Source organism: Folsomia candida, unplaced genomic scaffold, assembly GCF_002217175.1.
Source record: "Folsomia candida strain VU population unplaced genomic scaffold, ASM221717v1 Fcan01_Sc001, whole genome shotgun sequence".
In the NCBI taxonomy this organism is placed as follows: domain Eukaryota; kingdom Metazoa; phylum Arthropoda; class Collembola; order Entomobryomorpha; family Isotomidae; genus Folsomia; species Folsomia candida.
In genome coordinates, this window is record NW_019091193.1 from 11992559 (window position 1) to 12020342 (window position 27784).

A 27784-nucleotide genomic window follows, 5' to 3' on the forward strand; every position below is an offset into this window, starting at 1 on the left:
ACATATAGCACAACGCGTACATTTACTACTGGTTGGTCGATCCTTAGCTGAAGAGAACCTTCTGCAAGAAGATTGACAAATGCCTGTCAACCTCATCCAAGTTTCATATCTAACGTTGGCGTTGTCAGTTGGTAAGAAATAGAATTGAGCAATACTGTAATTTCTAATCCGTTCAAATCTAATCAATATTCATTGAAAGTGTTTAGTTTTTGTGGGGCACTTGTTTCTTGAGTTCACCTGTGATTGAATGCACTCTTGCCCAGACAAACTTTAATCGACTCCCAATTTCACCAGGCGACATAAACATCTTCGAATCGCCCAACACCATAAAAGGATTTAAACATGTTTAGTTAATGAAACGTAATCAAGAGTTACCTCAATTTATGCATGAGGTTATTTGTGTGAGGAGCGTGGCTCACATTGGCAAAATATTTATCAGCATCAAACACACGCCAGTAAATAATATTTACTTTTTAATTTCCAATTCTCGGCAACCTTCCCAGCGCAGTGTGCACTCCATAGTTGTACGAGCCTTCATTAGTGAATTGGGTACTTGTGCTTGAGAATTAGGTTTGAAACTCATTTGACAAAAAAGGATAAAGGCAAAGCTATTCCTAAAAGCTCTGGGTGGTGAGCACAAAATAAGTACTTTAATTTTTTGGTTTACCTCATCGCCAATTAATTACTGGCTAATTGTTCTTCTAGCATGAACAGAATAGAACTGCTACATGTAGTTTTTATTGATTTGACACTTCTGAGAGCCGCAGTTTTACTTTGTTCTGCTTATTTACACCAAGTCTTATCTGCTTGAATTTGGTTAATCACGACTCAGATTCTTATGTTTAAAAAAATCTTAATAAGTGTAAGTGTGTAGGTATTAGCGAGCTACTTATCATTCCGCATCTGCATAAAAACACACACGTACTTACCTTTGTACGTGCTATTTATTGAATGAATATAGCAAATTGTGTTAACAATAGTTTTCAAAATAGATTTAATTATGATATGCGCATATATTTTCTTTATTTGTTAGATAATTTTAGATCCTATGCAAAGAACTCGCTATCATACGCGCTTAGTAAATACATGCCTGATCAGCACTCAGGATATTGTTAATGATTAGTTTGATATCTTCATTTTTAATGAGCTTTGAATCCTGCAAATCATTAAAACGATATAAAAGTATATAGTAACACTTGGTATTTATTGTAGCATTGCCCCAGGATTGTCGTTTACAGCATGCATACTCTTACTTATAACTATTTACGGCATCAAAAATGATAAGACTGCAAAAACTAATGTATGTAAAAGTAGGGTAGTTATTATAAAAAAAAGTTGGCAAATAAGTTAGTTAATAAAATTAAGGATATTATATTCTGCTCACACAAACCAGTTCGTTTCAGTACGAATTACCTTGTTTTTCGTTTCCTGAGAATGCTTGGCATCCTTAATGTAACACAATGTGAAGATACGTATAAATATGTACCGTCAGTGATGAGTATTAAATTGAAGTATTGAATATCGTCGTCAAGATATGGCTGGTAGAAGAACGCCGAAAAAATTAGCGAGGTAATTACAGCTTTCAAGTCGCAGTAAACAAATTGTCGAAGGATGCATGCAAACATATCATTTCCTTTCTGAACATCAGTGCCAAGACGTGATGACCAACTGATGAATTGACGATACACATTCCGTCCGGATATTAGTTGCATGGGAATTTTGAAACCAGTAACTCGTCGTATAGTAAACGAGTGGTTGTTGGCTTAATTCAGTTTGCGTATGTGTTGGTTGGTATTACATGCAAGTTCACATTTCCACCATGTCTTCAAACCACGTTTTGTCTGTCAGTAATAATAATAACGGAACTTTGTCCTTTTTATTTTTTGGACGAGAGGTTTAATTCCCAGTGCGAATTTGGTTTCCGTTTCAAAAAGTGCATTGCTACATGTACGTACGTACAAATAAATGTTTTAATCTAATGTTCCATCACGACTGCCAGCGAGGCAAGGTTAATAAATAAACATGTATGCACGTATATACGCATTCATATGAAGTATATAGAGACAAATAAGTTCAATTATTTCAACCAAAATAAAATGATATCGGTATTATCAAGAAGATTTAGAAAATTTTAATTTTATTCGATTATTTTAACTCATGCGTTTACAAATTTGTTGATTCGATTGTATGTTTATTACGCGCAGTTAAATATACGCGAAGTTAAATAGGTTGGTAAATATGTTCAGCATTTGCTACACTTAATTTTTATGTCATAGGATCCTAAATATATTCAAAATATATGTTGCGTTAAATTAATTAAATTATCTGGGACACTAGTTAGGAAGAGGTGAATAATTAACTACGAAAACATTCTAACATCAGCTTTGATGACTTGCCCAAATAAATCAGGATTCATAGCGAAAATATTTTTCGAGACTATCGTTTAAGATGATATTGAAAATACTTGAACAAAAGATAGAGATATAGATAACCCGTATTAACTAAACATAAAATTGTTAAGAAATCTTGCTATATGATGATAAAGATGAATTTTTGTCGAATTTTGTGTCCCAATCAGTGGAATGAGAGACGATATTTTGTGTGTGGAACGGTTCTTAGAAAATTATAGTATAAGCTAATAACCCCTTAAATATGAATACCTAAATAATTTATTTGTATTATTTTTTATATTTTTTACTTGATACATGTGTATTTAGCTGTATGTAATCTAGATATGAGTTGCATTTGCAGAAATCAATTTGGTACTTTCATGAACTTCCTACACAACAATACACGTGAATCAGCTTGAAGGATTCAGTATTTTTTCGGTCCATTGATTGACTGCCTTTTCAAACTTATCCTAAATAATCATATGTAATCATAATATATGCATACACTGTCACCAATAATGAATGAACTGTACAAATGGTAACGAAAAAATTAAATCGATCTTGAATTTATCATGAACGTGACACTGCACAAATTGATCCCAACTTGTTTGGTTTCGTCGATATAGGATAAACCACAAGACAAGAGTGACAATTCCACAAAAAAATGTGCTTGATGAAGGAAGGAGGCGACTGCGTGGAGATAACAATTCAGATATGGACACTGCATGTCACGCTATGTAATTAATAAAAATATGTACATATTATCTGCACTATAACACTTTACACTGTTGCATTCAATGTTTTTGAAAAAAATAACTAGGATGCGTGAATCGATGGGTAATTACAGTATTACTAATTTGTTCCGTTACAGGCTTCCGAGAGTGCCTTGTAGATGAGACTAGAGGACTCGTAATCGTGGGGAGCACTAGCCGCACCCCCGTTGGAAGACCCTGTAGCAGAGCTGGAACCCGTGTTGCTTATTGTACTTCCGGGACTGTTGTTGTGATGATCGTATGGGGAGGACATGAGACTATCCTGAGGTTCAATTTTCATGCTGTACCCATAAAACGAGTTGTGATTGGCATCCATGCCATGATAACTTACGCCCGGATTGGGAGATGGGACGTAATCGTAGTAGTTACTTGACCCTGGTGGCGGCGCGTGCTCCAAGTGATACGACCCCCGTTGCAACATTTCCTCCGACTCCTGTTGAGCTAACCAGTGCTGGTAGTGATGGTCCCCATATTGTGGGGACGAGTTGTACAAACCTGGAGAATGACCGGGCATCGGGTCGTAGAATTCCATTTGTCGCCCGTGATGATGATGTTGAACATACTGCTCATGCTGCTGCTGCTGCTGCTGGATCTGGTTTGCAATATGTTGATGATGATGATGGGATTGGATTTGTTGGTGTTGGTGGTGTATTTGCAGATTTGGGTGATTGTTAATGACTTGAACTCCGTTATGAATGCCTGAAGAAAACTGGGCAAAGGGTGGAGTTCTCGGTGGGTTCAACTTGTTTGTAAATTTCACGAGTTGCATGACTGGGCTTGTTTTTGCCCCCCTAGCTTCGTCAGAGAGTTGCCCTTCTTTGTCAGAATTTTCTAACCTCTGGGACTCCTAAACATGTTCATACAACAGATTGTCATACAGATCTAGTAAAATTCTGCATATGTGCATGTCACGAAATTATCAGACTGACAAAAAGGCAGAAAGTTAAAAAAATCATGCACATTTCAAATTTGCGACTATGCAAATTAGATATAGTACGGATTTGAAATCATACTTTTGTTAAGGTTGATCTGCTACCTTACCTGGTTATTTTCTAGTGGGGACATCTCAGGTGTGGGAAGAATTTTTTCTCCGTCTGAAATATTTTTTTTAAACTTTATTTCATGAACGATTGAAATTTTCTCAATGTGCTGCTCACCATAATGAGATTGCGATGTTTGATGTTGCGAAATGTTGTGATGGTCAACGGGAGAGTCCAAGAGGGTTTGCTGGAGCAGCGTTGTCCCAGTGCCTGCAGAAAGAACAATGGAAAGCAATCATTAAAATGCAGGTGCGTTGTTGTGCGTATGTATTGTTACATTCAATCAGATGAACAACAGAATGCACATTGTGTGTGATACAACATATTTATGTAGGGATGAAAAACTGAGACAATGGAATGCAAAAGTGCAACTGCATCTTATAAAAGCGACACAAAGTAGCATTGTTGTTTACTTTCTGATGATACATAAGTACGTACATAAATATTGCAAGTAAACAAAAGTGCAATTACTGCAAACCACCTAGTTTTGCATACAACTTTGTAGTAAGTCATGTATTCACTAAACCAGTTATGATTTCGTAGCTCAATTTTTGAAGAACAAGTGGAATTACCTTGTGGCAACCCCTTTCGGAAATCCTTATTTCCAGAATCAGGGTCAGGACTGGCGTTGGGCGATGCTTCAGGAGTGTGGAATGCACCAAACTGAGCATTGTACACGTCTTCTCCATTGTTGGACGGCAACAAAATTTCATTCGTCCTGCGACCACCACGCTTGGTCTGCTTCCGTCTGCGAGGCCGATACTTGTAATTGGGGTGAGTCTAAAAATACACAGTATGGGTCATTTTAGAGACTTCAAGTTTCATGTTGAGTTAATTAAACGGAAATCTTATATAAATTGCAATATCTTCAAGTTATACAGTAGAATTACTCTCCAGATGTAAAGACTTAAGGACAATTTGTCACAATTGCACATGAATAAATTAAACTAGTACAATACCTGCATATGTAAAACCCGAAGACGTTCAGCCTCCTCGACAAATGGGCGCCTAAAAAATTAAACACATCATTTGTTTGTTAATAACTGTGCAGAAGTAGTACTGCAGTATTAATGTAATGAGTTAATAAAAAATCAAATGCGTACCTATCATTTGGTGTCATTCCAGTTTTCCATTTTTTTCCTGCAAATAACAACAGAGTCATGTAAATTAGTTGTATATTAAGATAATGATTAATCTTGAGCAAGCTTCTGAATAAAACAGAGTCGTCGTCGTACGTCGCATGCCACCATCAAGTGCACCTACTGCACATTCTTTCCCTTGAGACTTATCACATTCAGTGAATCATGTTTGAAACTTGAATTTCATTAGGAACATATGCATCTAACTTATGTATCCGCGTGTATAGCGCCAGGCTTCAACATTGCAAATGTCTAGGTAATTCTATGTGATCTATGTATAGGATCCATTAATCACACGGTGCGGGTAATTGTCCACCAAGATAATAATTCCAAGCTTCAGGCTGTCAATCATGCGAGATTAGATCATTACTCATTCAAAATCCTCCGGGCAGTTTGAGACCGTCTTTCAAAATACGACGAATCTACATATACCTGCTTTTGCTCAATATTTTATCATAAATAAATGTACTTTTTTCTGGGTGTCATAGGTGGACAGTTTCTGAAAACCAATCTGGATGTTATCATGGTGCGATAACTTTTGGCAATTGATAAATAGTTAAATATCCAAAATTCCCCAGTCGTCAATAATCTGTTAAAATATGATACGAGCTGTTGTCCATTCCAGCACTTTTTGGGATGATCGCATATGTAGAAGCTGTCACAATCTCATCCAAAGGTGTGTATCAACGCGTGGATTAGACAAGCCAACACGTGCTTAAGCACTTAAGCACTTGTGCACAGATAAAGCAACTACATGCATATACACAAATTTGATTTGGTTAAGGCGTATTCACTAATATTAAGCTCTGACCATTCACTTGAATCTTAATCATCGTTGCGTGTTCGCATTAACAAAATTGTTTTTTCCATATCATTTTAGAGTTCAAAGTATTTGCATGCACATCATCCGTACACACAGTTTCTCCTTCCACAGACTCTGATTGAAATAGGACTCTGAGGTTTTTCACCCCCAAAATCATGACATATTTTGTATTATTCATAACTTAATCAAGCGCAAGAGTTTGTCTAAGCGAAACAAATTGCACTTCATCAGTAAGCAACGGATTCGAACACGAACTGTTAGTTACTTTGGTAAGTAAGGAAAAGAATAACTCGGGTCGACCAAATTAATCAGTTTTGTCTGTCGCTGTCCCTGCAGACATGTGCAGAAATAATCATATTTCATAATCTGCATGCCTTGTGTGAATAAATCTGGTAAAGTATGTAACAACATGTCTTCTGGTTAGTCTCGGCCAGAGTCCGACACTTGTTGGATATGCACATGCCATAACTTTTCTCTGCTTTCAGAGAAAAGGTGGACCAAATTTATTTCATATTCCTCATTATCCCCACCACCATTTCTACACGGGCACACATATTCCACTCAAACTGTGAATTTTCCTACTTAGGAAACCTTATAGTTGACATGTTTCAACCAAACTGCTGCGCTCCTCTGCATGCGATGGTGGTGATGATGATGATGATCCGTTGTAATTTGTTAACAATTTGGTAAAACCTCTTAAATAGAACATAAAGCGGATAAAATTGTATAACAAGTCAGAGCTGCAAAAAGTGTTGAGGATCAGTAATTGGTGCAAATAGTAAATAAGCCACTCCTCCCTCATCTCTGCAGAAGAGCATCTCCCATTCTAGAAAAACGAAGGAATGTCTCAGAGTTGATTTGCCAAGAAAGTTGAGAGATGAGATAAAGTACTAAAACATTGTATAGCCGCATCTTCCTCATGCCCAGCTTGATGTGAAACAGAGTTTCGGTCATAATGTTGCTCAAATCCCTCTGCGAGCGAGTGAAGCTACGTGGAGCAAAACCTTTGAGAGGACAGCAAAAGAGCAAACCACACTATAAAACAAATTCATAGCCTGCTGTCGGAGACTGCCAGCCATAAAAAATTCTTTTACATCTTCGTGGCATAATCTAGACAAATGGCAGAGTATGCATAATCACACTGCTGCGCTGGCCGTTAATGGAGATAAGCTATACTTTTTGTGTACTTTTCACATCACCAGCACAAGCAGAAAAAGACGAAGAGATGTTTGATTTGCACGACCAAGAAGACGAGGACGCAGAAGACTATAAAATGTTAGCAGCACATGAAAGGAGTTTGAGTCTATATCGCTACATCTTCTTCCACCTAAAAGAAATCCATCCTACTGCTACAATCGTCCCTCGTCCTCTTCACTGCTGGCTGAATTGCAAATAAATTGCTGCGACGTGTTATGCATGCATGTCGAAGGTGGTGGATCTGTTTACCATCCAACAATTTGTACCTCCATCCATTTATTAGTTGGCACTATCTCTCGTCTCTCGCTCTCCTGTCCGCTTTCTGTTAAAGACTTTTTGCTTTGCCTCTGAAATCCCCTCTCATCTCGCCTGCGTGCATGTTCATCTCCCATTGTCGTGACTTCAAATAAATATTTAATTTTCACCCTTACTTAACATTTAACATGCACTCAATCAAGCGCTGCTACAGAATATCAATGGCGAAATGATCATCAAATTGAGTAAGTGAGGAGCCTAAAAATGGATACTCTTCATGCCGAAACATGCAGCAAGAAACATAAAGATTGTTACATAAATTTTGTTTTATGAACCATTATTCTCATATGTTGCCCGACCTCACATTAAAAAATTTCAAACATGTTGGCACATTGCTTGCTGAGAAAGAGTATGTATGAGAAATAAAGTGAGTTAAGATTTTGTCATGAATCATGATGACCAAGAAGATCATGACTAAAACAAGTGTTGATCTCATCAATGAAATCACAAGCGCCGATCTAACAATCGATTTAATCTTGAAATCAAAAGTTTAGTAAATTGTTTGAAAGAACCATCAATTTGTTGCTGTTGGAATAAAATATTGGTTTCTTAACGCTGATCCCGTCTTGAAAGTTCAATTAACCCAGAAATCTGTCATCTTCTTTCAACGGAAAAATAATTAGATTGTGTAAACTTTTGTATATATTCTGGTGTATGTACCTAAATAAATTTAATAAGCAACGTTTCAATAATTTCCCGTAATATTTTCTCTCCAAAAGAGATTGCAACTTATGTATTTGTTGGCACAACATAGCCCACGCCGTTTAAAAGATGGTCACAGCAAGGGTTTTCATGTACACATCTAGATAGATACACGTACATATGAAATTCGAGAGTGCGCGTATCTGGTGAAGATGATGCGATCAAATGTGTTTAAAACTTGTTCGGGACGTGTGAGTTGAGGTGGGAAATGTGTAAGATGAAGGATAAATATGAGTTCTTATCAAAGGAGGAAGATCGACAAAGGCGGGCAGAGTCAAGAACATTTCGAGCTTTCGTCCTGCTGCGGCGCTTAGTCCACTCCATTAGTTACGCCCATCTTTCTTCGCTTGGCTAATTATTCAACCGTGTAAAAAAGCCAATGACTAATGAGTGCAGTGCACACTGATTGCGGCGTTGTTGGTGTTGGGCTTGCACTGCGTCGCCCATTTACTCTGCGTCTCTCTATGAGTTTTAATTACTTCTCAGCAGTTGTCCCCTTCCCCTTCGCAGGGTTTCCACCACTGCTGCTGCCACTAATAACTAACTAATGCGGTTAGCCAGGATTTTTTAACCCCACCACCAACGCAACACCCAGGGTCTCGCACACTGTTCTCAATACTTTAATGGAATAATGACCAGCATCATAATATTGTTACGTGGTGGTGTCAATTTGTATCACAGTTTCCAGCCAAAAGAGATTCTCTTTACAGCGAGGCAGGCAGGCTGCCAAGCAATTAACTAAATCCAAATCTTGCTCCCATCGCCATGCACCATAGTGTACGGATTACTACGGATACATAAATGCTCCCACCTACCAAACACACCAGCTACGAATGTGCTATACATGCACAGACTGCATTATTATCTTGCAGTATAAGTGAGAAAGAAGAATTTTCCGATGATAAAACAAACTCATTGGCAGCGGGACGCAACTCGGAGGTGAGTCAATATAATAATTTCATCCCAAATGGAAGTGCATGGAACAAGACACTTTTCTTTCTCACGTACTCGGTCAACTCAAAGCCTTGAAGATAAGAAGTAATCTTGGCAAACAAATGGGCTACCTTAGGATGAGGCAAGAGGAGACGGGAAAATGTATGGCCAGCCAAGATGAGAAACGCCACGTAAATACTTATGTAATAAGTATATGAATCTTTCCTAAATTCGAACCCATGCAGCGTGGTTCTCGCTGTCTCTAGAAACACTGTTGATTGTTGAGACTTATTACTACCACATCCGTCTGCGAATATAGAGTGAAACATGCTTATTGACTTTGCTTGTTGACTGTAACACTGCAGCTACTACGAACGAACGAACGAAATACTTTCTGATGGATTCCACAAATCCACACTTGAACACTTACCAAATTGGTTAAAAACTCGGGGTGGGAACTTACTTTGTACCACCGACCACGAAGCATTTTAATATCGCCTCGTTTGAAATCTAATTAATGTATTTCGTGTTTTTATTATGGCACTGCGACCTCAACAGTAAATCTTTCAAACACATTTCGAGCCTGCCATCCAACAGACAACCGGAGGCTTTGTGGTGTAAGAACGGCGGCTTCAAATTGTCACTTTTAGTAAAGTTGTGTGCATTCCATACAAAAACATTATTTATTGTAAAATTTTTTGTACACAATGTAATGAAATTAAGTGCAGTTTGTTTGACGTAAGAAACCCGATGTATCTCAAAACAAAATCTTGTCAGTAAGTAGGGAGGTAATCACCGAATTCTGTGCTTGTAAAAAATTGTACAGATATATTTTTTGAATTATTTCGTAAATTTTCAAAGAGCTTTTATTCACAAACATCCATGCATGCGCCTTACACGGAATGTTCAATTATATTTTCCATTTCTCAGGATTTTTTGCATAATCATACATAGATGAGCAGTGGGTAGGAGGAAAAACAACAAGGAAGTAATAACAAATACCGAATGCGTGACCCCTTGAACATGTTCTTTCTTTGACAAATTTGAGAACCACGATGCGAAGGAATTCCTCCAATTTCAAAATCCGTTAATCAACACATTTCATCTTCTGTTGTCTATCCGGTTAAAGCTTTCCTTCAGAGATAATTTGTAAAATGAAGTGATGAAATTATGGAGAAAGATCGTTGATGATTTCAGAGTTTTGGTCGTAGTACATACATATGTACATATTTACGTTTTTACTTGCAGGATCAAGTCAATATGGCAATTTATCAAAGTTGCTTCCTTTACCAGCTACACTCAAACGACCTTTCTTGATTACTATTTTCTCGTGAAATCTGTTACAGACTATTACAGAGTTTCTCAAACAGAAACTATTAAAGCATAGCACAGCTTGCAAAATAACTCCCGGCTACTAAACTAGGTATAATATTGCTTGAAAATATTCATGACGAACTACCATTGCTGCAACATATTTATTAATCTGAACTCACGAAACAATTTATATTTCCAAAATAGGGGATTGCGTAGAAAAAGATAGAGTGAGGCCTACATACATTCGATTAGGAATTGACGTCCGGATGATGATGACGCTCTCACATCGGACCAAAAAAAGTCAGTCTAGATTTGAAGCATCAAGACATAAAAGTTTGAAGTCATCCAAGAGATTATGTTTCACTTCACATGAGAGTGAGTGATGTTTATTTGTGGTGGTGGTGGTGGTGGTGTGAGATGAATGATCTATTAAATTTCTTGGTGTTGTATGAGAGATGAGAGTGTGATTGCAACATTTGGATAGCTGTTGGTCATGCTTTTATATGGAAGTATTAACGACACATCAGTTACGATGAGATGGGAAGATCGTAGGCAGAGAGTTTTCTAGGTGGGGTTCCCCTTAATGGCAACAGATTATAGAGTATCCCTCCAGTCCAATTGAGTCCTTGTCTCTTTCTTTCTCTCGTCACATACAGAATTCACCTCACACAAATTATTTCAAATGTAAGAGTAGTAAACAGCCAATTACGATGACATCAGCTCAATTTTAATTTCGTCTAGTGAGAATCTTTCTGGCAAGAAATGATAAATGTGTCATTAGTGCTTGCCAATAAAAGGTGATTCAATAGCCCCCAAGTTTTGGTATGAAATTTTCACAAATTATTACACGTTTAAAAAATGCTAATTCCCATCCTCAGAGAAAATGTATGCCACACCTAGTGATTCAGCCTTTTTGAAGAAACGGTGAAGGCTCAGTATGCACATCGGCATACACACATTTAACTTGTCAACAGGTAGGTGTCCCTCGAATTTGTACTCTCTCCAAATTTATTTTGCAAGATTGTTCACATGCGGAATACATATTATGTCGGTTAAACTTTGATTATTTGCCTATGACGACTACTACTGCGACTCAGGTGCACATATTATACATGACATGCAACATAGTTTCCTATCAATTCTCAATTTGACATTCGTCATCATTACCTTTGTAACACATGTATCATTGTGCTAGTTGCTCGGCACATTCGTTTATTTTTTATAATGCATTTATCCAACATTTTCTCAAATTAATTTCCAATACACAATGCTTTATAAATATGACCGATTTGAAAATAACTTGAAAATAAGTTATGAATACGATGGGTAAAATAATTTTAACGCATTTTGCTGGTACAGCCTTTGATAAAAACAAATGGTCCATATACTGGAATAATTCGAGCCAGTGGACCGCAGGAACTCAAATTATCAACCTGAGCACTTAATTCTAATGGATGTTTAGTCACTTGTTGTGTAAGTAATATTTAATAGGAGAACATGGATTGTTGAGCATGAGCATTTAAATTTGTATGTAGTTCGCTGTAAGAGATACCCTCTCTCTCTTTCTCTCCGTGTATTTACAAGTACCCGTCGGTGCGGTATTCTACAGGGTGGCCTTTACCCCATCTTTTATGCCAACATTAAGGATAATCCTCGTAAAGAAAAGTCATAAATGACACGCCATTCAAAATTGCTACACAGAAAATCCAACACACGGACTGAGCACTTATTGCTTTCGTTCTCTTTGACAAAACAATTTATTATCTGATCAAAATATTGTTGATATCAATGCTCACAGAAAAATGAAAATTATTATTTAATAAATTCATATTTTTGCTGGTAGCTAAAAATACGGCTCTTTATGAAAATCCGTGTGGTAATTAGAACGTAAAGAAGACAAGTAGACAGTGGGAGAGACCCTTAAACTCTTAAAATGCAGCCAAATTACCTGCCACATAAAAGCAAGCCAATTTAAGAGGATGAGCAAGATCGGTTATTTGTGCTTGATACATACTTCACTGCGCAAGACTACTTTATGATTTTCTGCCACCAAAAGGTTCATAAAACAAAAATTTATGAGGGCTCCATTATATGATCATGACTCTGGTGGGCCATTTTAATTACGCCACTAAGCTTAACTGTGCCCTCTGAAATTTTGCTTTTACAACTGAAGCTGCCCATTCCCTATTTGTACATCCTTACATCTTGTGATGGTTTCTGGTTCTTTGGAGCATGCTTTTTTTATTACTGATTACCTTCAGAATATGACAGACGTAGACACATAACATAATGTACATAAAATACTTTTAAAAATTCTTGCCTTATCCAAGTTAAGTCTTGGAGGAATCGTTATAATTTAAAAAAAGATACTTTGCGACATGTATTTGACATATTGAAAACGATATTCTTACGTTGAACAAGTGTACGAAAAAAACGAAACGAACATGTCATGGGTCCAAAACTGATAAAACAAGTCGGTAAGCAAGTTTTGACCTTTATGGTAATTGGGGTTGTATTACGATGAGACTGATACATTATCGAGATTGATTTGCATTGTTATTTATGCATGCTCTTCAGCCTGTGTTTGTTATTGCAAATTTTTCGGGGGTAAAATATCTTGTGCATACGTACCTTCATATCATATTTGTATATACATACGTATGTAAATATGCTTAAAAATGACCTCATTCATTGATCAATCTGTTTGGTGTGATTCGGGGGGCGCTTGTTTTCCATTCAACCCGCCCTTGTTTACCAGCCAGCCAGTTAATCTTCAAAGCAAACAAAGTGTTAGTCTGCGCAAACCAGTTTTCAAAGTCCAGTACTGATAAGTAGTGAAAACATCAATGAGCGCAAGTGAAAAGTGGCAGGCTGACTTGTTGTCCAGAAAAGATTATGAAAACAAACAGAATCCCCATTACAAAATAGACTTACACATAACGTGTGAGTCTAACCCTAAGTAATAAATATGCATAAATCGTAAGAATGAAGCCTGTTAATAAATCATTAAAGTATTAAAAGCTGTAATTGCTGTAAGAAAATGATAAAATGTCAATAAATGTAGTAGCAAAATTTATAAATAATGAAAGAGCAGACAATAAATAATTTGTCTAGTATCTTGCTAGATAAAGCACATGTGCATGTATGCTACTACAAAATTTAAAATTGGGACAACTTTGTAAATTCAGGAGCCAAATTGTCTGTATAATAATATGGAATTCAGGATATCAATGCACGATCGGCATCAAAAGTAAGTAAACGTCAATTGTGTCGAGGTTGCACGTCTTATCAGTTTATCTTGGCTTGATTTTGGCTAAACTGCTGATGTGTGTGTGCATATCCTAAATTCTCATGTAAAAAATAATTACAAATTTTGAAAGCTCGTGAAACAGGTAGATCTATTTATGTTTTACAGAAATTGATAGTAGCTTTGTTATAGACTAAAGTATGTCCATTTATTTGTTTAAATATAAATATTCTGCCTCCAGATTGAAGTCAAGAAATAAAACTTATTAATAACTACAAAATATTGAGTAGAATGATGCACATGTAATATTATTTATATGTGTGGGTCTCTTGTCGCTTCGCTGCTTCAACATTTCAAAAAGCATCGAAACACAAGGCACTTGTCGTGTTACATGTATCCGTCTCCTGTCCGAGTTCATGTCTCATAGCTATAAAATTAAGAAGAAAATTATGAGCAGAAAACAAGCACGGATTTTCATGACGAGGAGCCTTCAACATGTATTCAACATGTATTCAATTTAAAGATTTCCGGTTACACTGACAAGGAATCAAAACAACCTTGAACAGGATGTATCAGTTGTGTTTTTCTGAAATTGCTTGGGATTTCTCATTTTAATAATAATTATCCTCTAATAAGGTGGACATTAATCAAGCGTTATCTTTTGTGGGGTTTCGTGCTCATCAAATATCATATCCAACCGCAGTAGTGACATTTTGTCAAATTCTCATACATGCGAGCAACCAATGGTGAGTTATGCTAAAGGAATCTAAAAAAACAATCCCACATTTTGCGCTAAACGTGCTCCGAATGCCCACTTTTGGTTTTAGCAAGTGCTCATTTTGCCAAGCAGTTATTTACGCATTCGTAATCTATTATTATTTCCTTGTTGGAACCACATGGTAAATATATTTGCACGCGATAATTCTGTTCTCAAACTTTTCTCTCCATGATTCTCATGTTCCTTCTTGCTCAGACAATTAAGACCAGTTTTAATTAAAAACGCTTCGCAATGCTACACTTAATTATTTTTAAGGTCCCGCATTTCGCATCCCACATAAAATTTTGCTCAGTTGTTGGTTCAAGGTTCTCATCTTGACACTCGTCAACCTCACCGAATGAAGTCATCTATGCATATCTGCAACTGGAAGACTTTTTTCATAAGCTCGTAATGTTGCGGTTCTTGCTCAAAGAAATTAGATACGAATCGAAACTACTCTGTCTGCAAGCGATATTTGTGAAAGGTGATTGTGAGATAACTTGCGATGACCTTTGACCTATGCAGCTATTTATCACCCATCCGCCCATACCATGAAATAGATATAAAATTCGGTATGTACAAATATGTACGTACATACCTAAACACGTATGCGGTATGTATCTAATTGTGTTAAAAATTAGCAAAGTTGCATTTATGCATGCCAATTTGTACAATTTTCGCTACACATGTGTAGCATAATATATAGTAATTGCGATCTTTATAAGTACAAGATAGTATAAGATAGTATATCATTGTATGTGTAATATTCACCGAAATCGCTAAAATTAAATGGCTTATCTCAAATGTGCTCTACTCGAACCCGTAAGAATAAAAGTTCCACATTGACCGGTATGTACTGAAATGTACATACATATGTATGCAATATAAAGTATGAGTCAGATTTCCTTAATTAAGATTGATTTTATGGCATTCCATCTCATTTCATTTAGGCCAAGTCACGGCCAAAACATTTCCTTTGATGAAACGGACGGATACCGGCAGTCCACGGAATACAAAGTCAAGAGGAGTGTCGGTACACCTCTACTGTTGTTGTAAAATTAGTACTTAAATAGAACTTTTTTGTAATAACCAGACGCTCATTAAGGGGCTGATGAAAAATGCAATGAACCGTAACAAGAAATCTTCATTGGCGCACGGAGATGGATACGTGAAAATACGTGGAAATCACGACTTGCAGCAATGGTGGTGTTAAGTGAAGGAGGAGGCGATTGAGAATCAATCAGTGTCATTGTCACTGAAAGGCTAGTCTAACTAACAGTGATTTGTGAGAATTGGCAATTGACGCCTATTCGGGCTATCACTATCACCAACTTGTAGCAAATCACATGACGGAAAATGCTATTTTCATTCTATTTGCCATCCTGCTTACCTATCTAGCATTCGTAATAGTCCGACCAATTTAAATTGGGACTCTTTCATCTTCCCATAATATTTTTTCTCTATCCATTCATTTCTCTGTAGTCTGGGGTGTCAGCTCAATATCTTGAATCGAATCATCCAAGTAATACGTTGGAGGATCTCGTATTGTTAATATTGGTCAGATAAATTCAGCCGCATAAGAATAGTAGGATCGCTTTTGTATGCATGTGCTGATGAATAAAATGAGATTTCAAAACTTGCATTGGTAGCAGCAGCAGCCACCCATTGAAGGTAGTCGTGTGGGTCAAAAATCAAAATCTTTGCCTGGTGGACAAAGGAGGAGTACTACATAGTAACGAATCTGCAAAGGTAGCGTTCTCGTACAGGTTATGTGCAAACTTTCTAACGCGAAGGAAACTCTATTTTTGGATGGATTTATTTAGTGATCACGACGAGCATCTCATTTTTTATGCGGATGTTGTCCATTCAATATGCCTCACGTGTAGAATTTCAATTGAAAATAAATCACTCTAGTTATATATGGTTTCCGTATCAAATGTAATAGGATTTTAGAAGTGAAGAGCTTGTAAAATTAGAAAATTTTTAATACAAACTTTAACAAGAAATATCGCATCAAAATACTTAATACGGGGTTAAACTTTTATTCGCTGTAATGAAAAGTAGCTGTAAATAATGAGACATGTTCCTACGAGTGAGTAAATCCGATTTCATACTGAAATTTAGCAGTTGAAAGTTGAAATTTTATTATATTATTTATAAGTTGACAGTAATTAGTGGCAGAGACTCGACATGCAAACTATCAAATGCCGAGTGAGTCTCACAGTCAGTTTACCATTTTCTTAAACAGCCAGAATTCTATGAATCATCTCATGGAACAAGAAAGGAAATGGACAATTTTCATTTCACAGCAGTGGTATCTCCTACCTAAATGCGCTATCAATTTGATTTTGATCTTAAAATTTCAGCAACAAGCTCATTTGGTGTCCGACCGGAGGAGAGCCGACTTAACTGACGACGACGACGACGGCGACGCCGCTGCTGCTGCTGCTACCTCTTCGTTACAGCAGCTGGTCAGGAGTTGTTGAATGTCTTTCTTGGATTTGTAGGTTGCGTGATTTTTATGAACATCCTACGTTTATAAGCTCACAAAATTTTTCCTTCACAAGTGCCCGCACGCAAGCCACTGAAATATTCCCCTATCTTTCTCATTTAATTACCTGTTTTAATTAGAGTGACAACAATGATGTGAAATAATGTCAACTGTTCATGTCTCCACAACGAACAAGCTTGCTTGCTTATCCTTTACTGGCTTTAATTCACCTTAAATACACCGGTCCCATCGTACGATGTATGCACTTAATAACGACGAACCACAAATTAAAAGTTCAGCCATTTAGAGAAATGTGAAGTAAGGAGCATGGTGTGTTTCAGCCTTCTTAAGCAATTAATGAAAGTTGTCAAGTCCAGCTCAGTGTCTTTTGCGTGTTGGGCGCATTTAACTATTTAAGTAACGCACTAACCTAGCCAAATCCGTAAAGCTTTTAATTAAACCAAATTAACATTAATCCTCTTTCAGGGATTACAAGCGTTCTTTAATTGTTCTTGAGGTTCACATCAACGACGGATCACTTCTCCGACATATCATCTCATTACCCAAGCAGTACCTCAGTTGATAATGATTGTCAAGTCTGAAGTATCATATGTAAAGATGGGAGTAAATCTATGCATAATTTCCATGTAGGATGGCGTAGTGATATTATTTTTCAGGCTGCATGGACTTAATACTATTCGTTTTGCAAAGCAATCCCAAGTTGCAAACGAGAGTCATTCACCACTTTAATGAGTAAGAAGACCATGTAAGAAATTTAAGCGTGTGACACCTTTCCAATTACCCAACAATATTCATTAATGAGTTGAATTTTTAATTGCATACCGGGAACAAATTTAAAATCAAAGTTATTTTCGCCACACCTCTACTAATCTTAAACTGTAGCCATTTCTGCTACAGGCTACGAGTGTTAGTTCACTACACACATATTTACTTATGTACATAAGTGTGCATTTTCAGAAACAATGAGCCAAACGAATGAGGAGTGTCACTTGTAATGAGATGTATAACCACTTGTACAGATAGTCGCCTATGGTACACGTATCGGATATACATAGGTTCGGTCGGATCGAGATTTTAATAATATTAATAACCTGGGCATTGCAGTGCCTAATAAGACAGCGAGATAAGAGATTCAATTCAGCCATGGAAAGAATACGAGTAACATACGCCTAAAGTGTAAGGAGATTTGATTTACGGGGTCTCACTCATTCATAAATCACGGCTTAAGGAACCTGCTGGTGAGACACATTGTGGAAGTGATGACATTAGTTCCAGTTTCACTCCATTGCCGCTGACCCTTTCTACCTCCTAAACCCAAAGGTTTGATCATCAGTGTTTGAGATGATTGGGAGACGTTTTTCTGGATGGAACCTTTACGCACATTTATTCGTGGGTACTGCATGGAAGCAAGTTACATGGCGCATGAAAATACGATATTTGTAATGCAATTAGGAATCATCAAAAAACGTAGCACTCGTACTTTTTCTTGGAAACTCCTCATTATTTAAGACTTACAACATTTTAACGCCCTTCCTCATTTTCAAGTACTTTACCAAATCTAAAGAAAAACAAATTATATTCATCAGGCCACTCGACCAGACCGGGGAGCAGCTTACCACAGTAAAGCACATATTAATACTGTGCGCATATATCTCACCACCTCATTTACAATAAACTAAGTGTTTTTCGAATCTATATTTATGCAACCAGATGCTGCTTGTCGGGTATAATAATAATAATAATGATCATTTATATATATAAAAGCATATGCAAGTAAATATGTACATAACAACAGCAGCAGTGGCGAAGGGCGAGGAGACGATGGTTCGTTTCCTTTTGCTCAAAACGGAAACGGAATAAATTACAAAACGTTGAAGATGCAAATAAGTCTTAAAATTGGATGGTAGTGGTTAACGGCTCCTTAAAAAACTGTTGACCGCATTTGATGAAGAAGAGTCTAGGCAAATTTTTTAAGATCCAAAAACAACATATTCTGTGAAGCAAATGACAAATTAATATTCGTCGTTTCTTATAAACGGATGGTTAAGCAGTGAGGAAAAATAATTCGTGAGCCATCATATTTGCCTGTAACCCATCATCATAAAAATAATAATAACATAACGCAGAGCACCACAGTTTCAGCTCCGCTCTTCTCTTTTATTCTCAGACGGTCAAGCTTCGTCGCACGCTAGTGTCTGTTCATTTCCGATTCTTTGATGTCCCATCATTTGACATCTTCAACCACCCACCCTCCCACCCACCCCACTTTCACTTAGATTACTCAACAGACCGTCTCTCAACTCCCAACACTAATTACTACGCTTCCAACCACTGTCACTAACTGTCTCCTTTTAACCCAACATTCAATTATCTCCTCTACTAAACAACAAACAGAATACGCTATGCGAAAGACATCGTTTCCAGCACACACACACAAAACTACAAATAACAGGATAGAAAAGATTTGTGAAAACTTGTGAGAATTTCTCAACAACCAGACAGCTAGATAAAAATACGTAAAAATACAACATTTCTAAATTTTTCGTAACTCTGATGGACTAATAGAAAAATATGTATGTACAGCTTTACCATTTATTAATACGTACTTATACAGAAATTGGTACCCTCACTGTCCTCTACTAGCTCTGAATACATATGTGTATGTATTACATCGCATGTCTGTTCATGGACATTTTTTTCTGGGCATTGAGGCACAATCTTGACAATTTTCAACCTCATTTATTCCAAGATGATTGTATAAAATTAAGATTAAAGGAAATGGGAATGAATAAAAATGTCGTTCAAGTATGACGATTTAACGATCCACATTCTCACGTACACCTGCGTTGACTTTGGATACGAGTGTGTAATGATATTGTACTATTGCATTAATAAAGTAAATTAAAGCAGGAGATAAAATTAGAAATTTGTAGTGCTTGTGGTATTTCTTGCACAAGATCGTGTGCCACGATAATCAGATTGTGGGGCAAAGGAAGTCAACTTGAAAATCGAAAAGGTGACATCAACTCAACTCACCGTTTCGTTCGACGACTGCGATGCAGATACATAAATAAGTACATATGTACCTTGGTTCTAGTGCTCTCAAGTCGCTGCAACCAGGAACGGATGTATTTGTTAAAGATCGTTTATAAAGTAGTTTTCTAATGTGTGTGGCTCGTCGTCGGATGAGTGCGTTAGGTTCAGCCGTAACGCGTCGTGCAGTACATAGATCATGACATTCTGCACCGCACATGTGGGTCAACTTGTGACAATTAACTTTCGCTAACTGAGGACAAATTGCTGAATGTGTATATTGAAATGACACACCGCCCATAAATAAATTCGTTTTCAGAGCTATTTCACAGAGTCAAAATGTCACAGCATTGAGACGACGAAATTGTCAAAATACATATTTCCTAAATGTGCAGCACGGTCAAGAGGCACACCTTGCCCTTCACAATCAAGACGGTGGCAATGACAAAGGGAAGAATGTCATGTCGCCGATCGTCCAATGGGTGTGGAAAATGTTTCTAAATCAAGCGATACACGCAGTATCATTTAGTCAAACTCTTCCACACTAAATGAGTACGTAATTTGTAAACGTATTTATTACATATTTATCTTGTCCATGAGGTGCACATATCAATAGATCAACCAACACCCCAAAAATTATCCTCGTATTAAACCATTTGAAATTGAAGTGATGTTTGGGTTAAAAAGACGTTAAGCAAAATGTGACAGTCAGTTGTAAGGAAATTGAATTGCTTTGAAGGTTCATTTTATGGTCCAGCAAATTAGGTTTGTTAAAGAAGGTAAGAGCAACAAGTGGCAAGTTAATAAGTGAGTGTCCGCCGACGCCGGTGTGTAGTTAGGTGTGTGTTAGTCATTCAAAAAACTAACAGCCGGCCATCACTTATTATCATTGCCATTGTGATTCATTCACGAGTTTTTGGTGGCAATGAGGACCACTTTACGACGAGTAATAGCAGCGACAGGGCACGGCGCAGTGGGACTAGATCACAAAGTACGGAAATCTGTTGATTTCCACAATTTATATCAAGACCATGTAAAATGTGTATTTCCTCAAGGAATTGGACAAGCACGCGGATCTTTCCACGCTTAACAAGTACCAAAGTTATGTCATGTTTTAAGTGAGAATTAATTTTTGCAGATGGGATTCACTATAATCATCTAAATACGTTTTAGTAATACATGTAGAGCCAATTGCTCGACTGTATGTCCTCCTTAAACAACTAAACTAAAAATAAAACGGCCACGAAGTTTGCATCATTGGTTATACGTACACACATAGTCGCTCGCTTGTCACTTGGTAAAGGAACTGTCAGAAGCAGTGGACCTCATCTAATTAAAATTGCTGTTTTTTTTTTGCGAATTTCAACCAAACCTCTCTCGAATTCCACCTGTTGCTTTTACACATAAAGAGTTTTGCGTGCACTTGTCGTTCTTGTTGTACGCCTCAGGTTTCTTTTTTGGATTTGGGAAGACTTCTGGGGTCAAAAGGACCTCTGCTCGTCGTCATTCCAATTTTTAACAAGCAACCTGGTGTGTTGTTTGTGGTAATAGCAATCTAAATGGGCCAAGTGCAGTGCATGTGGCGAATTTAGGGTAATTCCTCTTGGAGCAACAACTGCTGTGACGTTAATGGGGGAGATGTTTACAATTACTTAGGCCTGACTTTGTTGTTTCGTGTTATATTGACTGCATATTTTTTTAACTTTATAAAGATAAATGCATACACAAGGTGCGTATATATATGGCAACCCATGTGTGTGTGTAATAATAAAGGTGGTCACCGCTCAGGCAGGACTGTGCTGAGGTCGATTCATGTAACCTAGACCTCGTACCTCCTTTACGCCGACTCTCCGTCACTCTTCACCAGCCAAGCGGATGGTTATCAACTATCCATGATTTATGCACTTGAATCAAAATCGCACATTGCGTGCATAATAACTCCAAATGCTTTCGGAGTATGTGTGTCGTACAGCCTGCAGAACGAAACGAAAGTAAGTCTTATCAGGAGGTCCAATATTCTAGCCATTGGGGAAACTGAGACGCTCAACAAAGTCGGTCATCTACCATTGCATCAACTCTTTGTAAAAGGACAAGCTGCATTTTAATACCTATTTGTTATGTCTAAATGGACACAACATCTTGCCATATTCTTGGTTAGGAAATGTGAAAATATTGCAATAAAAGATTCGAATGTCAGGACAGAAATCAATGAAAGGCAGAAAAGTTCTTTCTTCGTGTACATATGTAAACTAACGACCCTGTTACAACGGAATGCATCGGAAGCATTACTTTTTTAATGGGGTGCAAATGTGCGTATTTTTATCGCTTATCAAATAACACATATTACTGATTGCATTTCATTCCACACCAGTCTTGTACCTGAGTTTTGCAATAAAATAACACTGAACTTGTTTGTGTAACCTAACCTGGCATGTCGTGTTCGGAGAAGTTTACCGTCTACCAGACTCGTTTCTCGTTTGGTACGTAAGTGCCACTAATAATTGCTATACGAGAATATCGCATATAAATATCCGAGTTAATTTTGTTCCCAGTGTCCAATAGTGTTTTGGTAGACTGGTTGTACTATATTTATTTATCTCACCCACGGTGTGTAAGGAATCATCGACCTTTCATTCTGTCAACTGCGTTGCCACATACCTATATCTTGAGCAAGTAAACTAATTCTTTTCTCGTGATGCACAGCTTTCAAGACCAATGACGGGTGACATGTGGGATCAGAATAGTCATTTTGCTCGGTGGCGTGGTGACCATAATGTTTTTTTTGTAATTTGTGTCCGTGTTCTTGCAAGTCACTTTACTTTACTGGGCCTATCAACAACCGGATTCAGAGTCAAGAGAAAAACTGCAGAGCAGGTTTAAGAGCCACGACTTTGTAGAAGTAGCAACAGACCGAGAGGCATTTCCAGAGACAAATGAACTGAAAAGTGCTACTGGCATGAGTGCAATAAAATAAGTCTCCCTTGTTGTATCTGATCTTGGTCGGCTACTCAAATTAAATGAGTATGAGATTCAGATGCTCCTCGTTAATCTAATCCAACACCAACACCTTCATTAAATTAAACTGCATAAGCAGAATTCGGGGTGTTGACAAAAACTGGGTGAAAAAATCATAAGAATGCTGCCGAATGCGACGAGAAATGGTAGTTAAAGGCGCTGTTGCAGAGATATAATCTCCTCAAAATCTCATGAGCCTTTACTTATGAATTCTCTTTTACTTGCCGTGAGCAGGAGGGAAATGATTCAAGCTGATTTTGATCATTGGAATGATAAAAGTCATGTAGTGTGATGTATGTATGCAAGAGGCAGACTTGGAGGTTGTTGGTGTGGGTACTTGAGAAGAGGACCGACAAACGGGTTAATGAGATTTAATGAAAATATTTGTTATCTCAAGAAGGAGAAAAGATGCTTTTGTGCAGGAGCTTTAATCAAATGACGAAAACTTCAGCTCAAGACGATATATTACAACCACTTAAGGAATCGTAAAATAAAAGCTCCACGGCCCATCCATGAACAAACACAACAACAAAGAAGTAATCGCACCAATATGCCTACTACGTACAAATACGTACTTCTTGTTACTAAATACTAAATATTTGTGTACCATGAGGATGCTCATTTTGAGACAGAATATTCTCCGACAACGGAAGCTGCGTAAAGTGAACTTGCTCGTTTACTTGCGTTAACGGGTTTATATAGTTCCTCTCAATCCTTTTCAATCCAAAAAAATCCCTGCTTTACGTTGACTTACACTTGTCTAGACAATTACTCTGCCGTGCAATTCCCATTACCACATACTTCTTCACTCAACATTGAAAAGTACGAAAACAGGAGATGGGAATTTGCTACCGTTGACGGTGTACATTGCACATAGTTAATTCATATCTACATGTGCAAAATTCATAGAAAAACGCATAAAGTTAGCAGAGCAGTTGACTTTATAAGCAACGGTTCAACAATTAACTTTCATACACATATAGATATGTACACATCGTTCTTAAATACGTGTAAATTTTTCAATCGGATGCAGTTTCCTTCACTTTGATAGGTATACGGAATGATACTTTTTTTATCAATTTAGTGAGCGTGCATGCTTAGAGTAATTACTCTGGACAATTTCATTAGAGTTTCAAATGATGATAGTATACAGCGATAATAGTAATAATTGTTAGGTATTGACATATATGAAAATTTTATTGGGCCAATTAAATCTGTAATTTATTGACGACATCAGCTCAAGATCAAGCCAATAAAGTAAAGGAGCATTTTTATGAGCTCGTATGTAATAACACTTTTGTTAGTGTTAAAAATGTGAGATAAGACTCGCATTTCGGTTTCAAAAGTCAAACTCGAGACAAGGTTATTGAAAGAACTTTCTCGTCAAATGTTTAAATAAGTCGAGTAATAAGTAGCCGAGTCAAACTGGAAGTGGGACTGGAATGTATGTAAATAAAAGCAATTAAATGTGAGTCAGTGGCCTTGCTTTTACTTTAAACAATGGCAAATTAAGAAAAATAATTAACGATACTCTCTATAAAGCACTATTACTGCCTCACTTCAGAAAAGCATATTATACAGTTATTGGTTATTCTTAGGTGAATTGCTTGGTGGGTATCGAGATATGACGATGCATGCATATTTATTCATGCAGTTATTAGTAAACCGGTCCACGTACGTACGTATTATTAGCAGTAGCAGTCAGTAAAATTTCATAACGTCGTCGTCGTCGTTGTCGTCGTCGTCGGGTGGGTGCTATATGCACATCGAAAAATGCACCACTTCCACCAGACCACAAGTATGTATCACCACCATCCTCACCATATTGTTTCTTTACAGCCAGGACGAATTCAAGAATACGCATCAAGATTAAAATTAGAAAATGATCAACTGGGTTATTATTAAATTCACAGCCCAAATTATATATCCCCAACTTACGCCGTCCGTTCTAATGGTCGTTTGATTACCATTTTATGCTTCATCCGCCTATTAATTATGGAGCAGCTACTTGGAATTGGGACCATGCCATTTATTAGTTTAAAGACCCAGTTTTATGAGCAGAATTGAGTACTTGGTTCACAAGTTTTTCAGACAATTTTTGTGCAGGGATAACGGGGCTTGCAACATTGCAACATGATATGACAGCAATTTGCAATCAAATGGGAAACAGACTTTTGGAAGTCTAGTAGTTGACAGGGATGAGATGAAAATATGAAAATACTTATCAATATAAACTGCGCATAAAAAACTCACCCAACATTTTACTTAAATCTGCATTGTGCAAGTCTGGATTTTCATCTGCTAACCGTTTCCTCTCGACTTTAGCCCAAACCTGCAAAAATGTAACAATCGCAATATACTACTACTACTCATATTTTTAAGTAATTAACAAGAAATCTCACCATGAAAGCGTTCATTGGTCCTGAAAAAATAATAATAAATATGCATAAAAATGCGATTCCTGAGAACAGAAACTTATGTATAAAGATGGAGGATGCATTTGGACTTTTATGTATGTATGCCAGAATTACTTGACAAACCTACTTCGAATCCTTTGCTCTTTTTTAGGTTTTTCCAGCCCCCCATTGCCGTTCATATTGAGATGGTTGGCCAAAATGTTTTGCTGCATGGCCAGATTGTGGTGATTATGACTGTGCCATTCTTCTATCTGGGCCATGGAGGGCATGCCCGGATGTGAAACTTGTTGAAAAACATTGTGAGGGTGGTGGTGATGGTGGTACGATTGGAACGATGGCGGCATGCCCCCTCCATTAGTATTATTATTATTCGGGACACTTCCGCCTCCTCCGCGATTCAGGCTTGGGCTTCGGTGCTCAGAAGAAGCAGCTCCGCCCGGGGGAAGGCTAAATCCGAAATTCTCCTCCATGTTCCGATTCTCGAGAACGATGGACTCCAGTTAAGATGTAAAATAAGGGATCAAGTTATTGTTCCGATTACAAGTATTTCCGGTATTCGCAGTTTAATAGACTAATAAGTAAGGCTCATGTGAAATTGGAGAGAGGAGAAGAGCACATGGTCCAGTACTTTGGTCGTTGTTCAGTAGCAAAGTGTCAGGAGGGACGGCAAGACCAAGGCATCAACGGCTTGAAACACCTGTCACACTTTTTTGAAAATGAGAATATAAACACATCAACAAATGTTGGTTGACACGGAATGGAGCGACGTCCACTGTTTCCGCAATGGGAGGAGGTATACTATAGTAAGTCGCTTTAAGATTATTTGTTTGACACCAAGTAATTAACCTCTTTATTGGAGGGAGGAGGTAACTCCAAACATTTGTCGAGTAATTGTTTTCAAATAATTTGAACGTTCATCCACCCACATGCATGCGCCAGGCTGACCGTCTGTATATTGACCCCCCAGCACTACTTTTACACTGCGGCTATGCTAAAGACACTGGTCACTGCTCCATGCCCCACTAAGTATCCCCTCAATGCTTGTCTCTACGTGTGGACAAGGTAGGCACCGATTTTGAAGAAGGTCAGCTAATTTGTTTACATTTTGCTGGTCGCAACTTTATTTCCTGTCTCACTTACTTTTTGCTGCCGACACACAATCTTCCAAAATATTTATCCAATGTTTTATTTATGCGACCACGGTACTAATGACAATCAAAAAGTTGCAGAAATCTCAAACCTTATGAATTCTACTCAACGTGCGTATTGTGATGATGAAACGTAGGGCCGATTACTGCAACGACGGGGCAATTCAATTTTGAGACTTAATGATGGACTTGCGTTGCGTCGAGTGGCAGAGTGAGACTGAGACTCTGAAATGGTTACTTACTTGCCACACCACGACCACTTCAGCCTTCATGCACACAGAGTCAGATTATTGTTGCCTGTTTGTTGCGTTAAAAACGTACGAGCATGATGCTTTGTTACATCACTTGCTTTGCTGCTGCTCTTCTTACCCTGTGGGATTCATGCAGTTTGGGAACACGATTCCCTCAACTTTTCAATTCCGTGCTGGATGTGCTGAGGATGAGTTGAGAGACGAAAATGCGAGATGCACCTTTCTTACAATAGCACACTTTTGTGCCTTAATTATCAAGTCCCACTCGCCGTAACGGAGACTTGTAAAACCACATATGTTCACTTGCCTTATGTATTTAGTGTGTATGCATGTACTTGAGTAGGTTCTCCCTTCTTTCGAGAAAAGGGTGGTCCAAGTTTAATCGCTACATATTCCTAAAATTTGGATTAATTGACATTTTTGGAAATTAAGCATATTTCGAATGGAAATATAATTCAGTTGAAGTTTCGAGTTGATTAAAATATGTCGACTAGACATATTTGCTGATGTCATGTGCACACCAACGTCAACTTTATCAAAAATATTATAACGAATTACCTATCTCGAAGGCACTTGATATGCATAAACCAACAGTGACAATCCCAATAAATATCGCTGTGTACTTATTAACACGGGTTATTTTCCCAGTAGAAACCAAGCAGTATCTCTTCTCTCTCTCCCTCTCAGCACCTTTCACGTGTCCAGGTAGTGCCGATGATGTCTGCACGGAGGCTGATGACGGAGACGAGATATGTACAACCACCGTTTAAAATTTTTG

General features: G+C 37.6%; 1 protein-coding gene across 1 annotated transcript; it reads right to left on the minus strand.

Moving 5' to 3' along the window:
• Positions 1–2104: 2104 nt before the first annotated feature.
• On the minus strand, positions 2105–27288 carry LOC110854277 (sex-determining region Y protein). The gene is made up of 9 exons (XM_022102707.2): positions 25735–27288; positions 25593–25612; positions 25444–25522; positions 5307–5343; positions 5163–5211; positions 4776–4983; positions 4321–4413; positions 4205–4257; positions 2105–4010 (listed from the first exon to the last, which is right to left on the minus strand). The coding sequence occupies exons 1-9, from the start codon at positions 26075–26077 to the stop codon at positions 3243–3245; spliced, it is 1650 nt and encodes a 549-aa protein (XP_021958399.1). The 5' UTR covers positions 26078–27288; the 3' UTR covers positions 2105–3242.
• Positions 27289–27784: the final 496 nt, after the last annotated feature.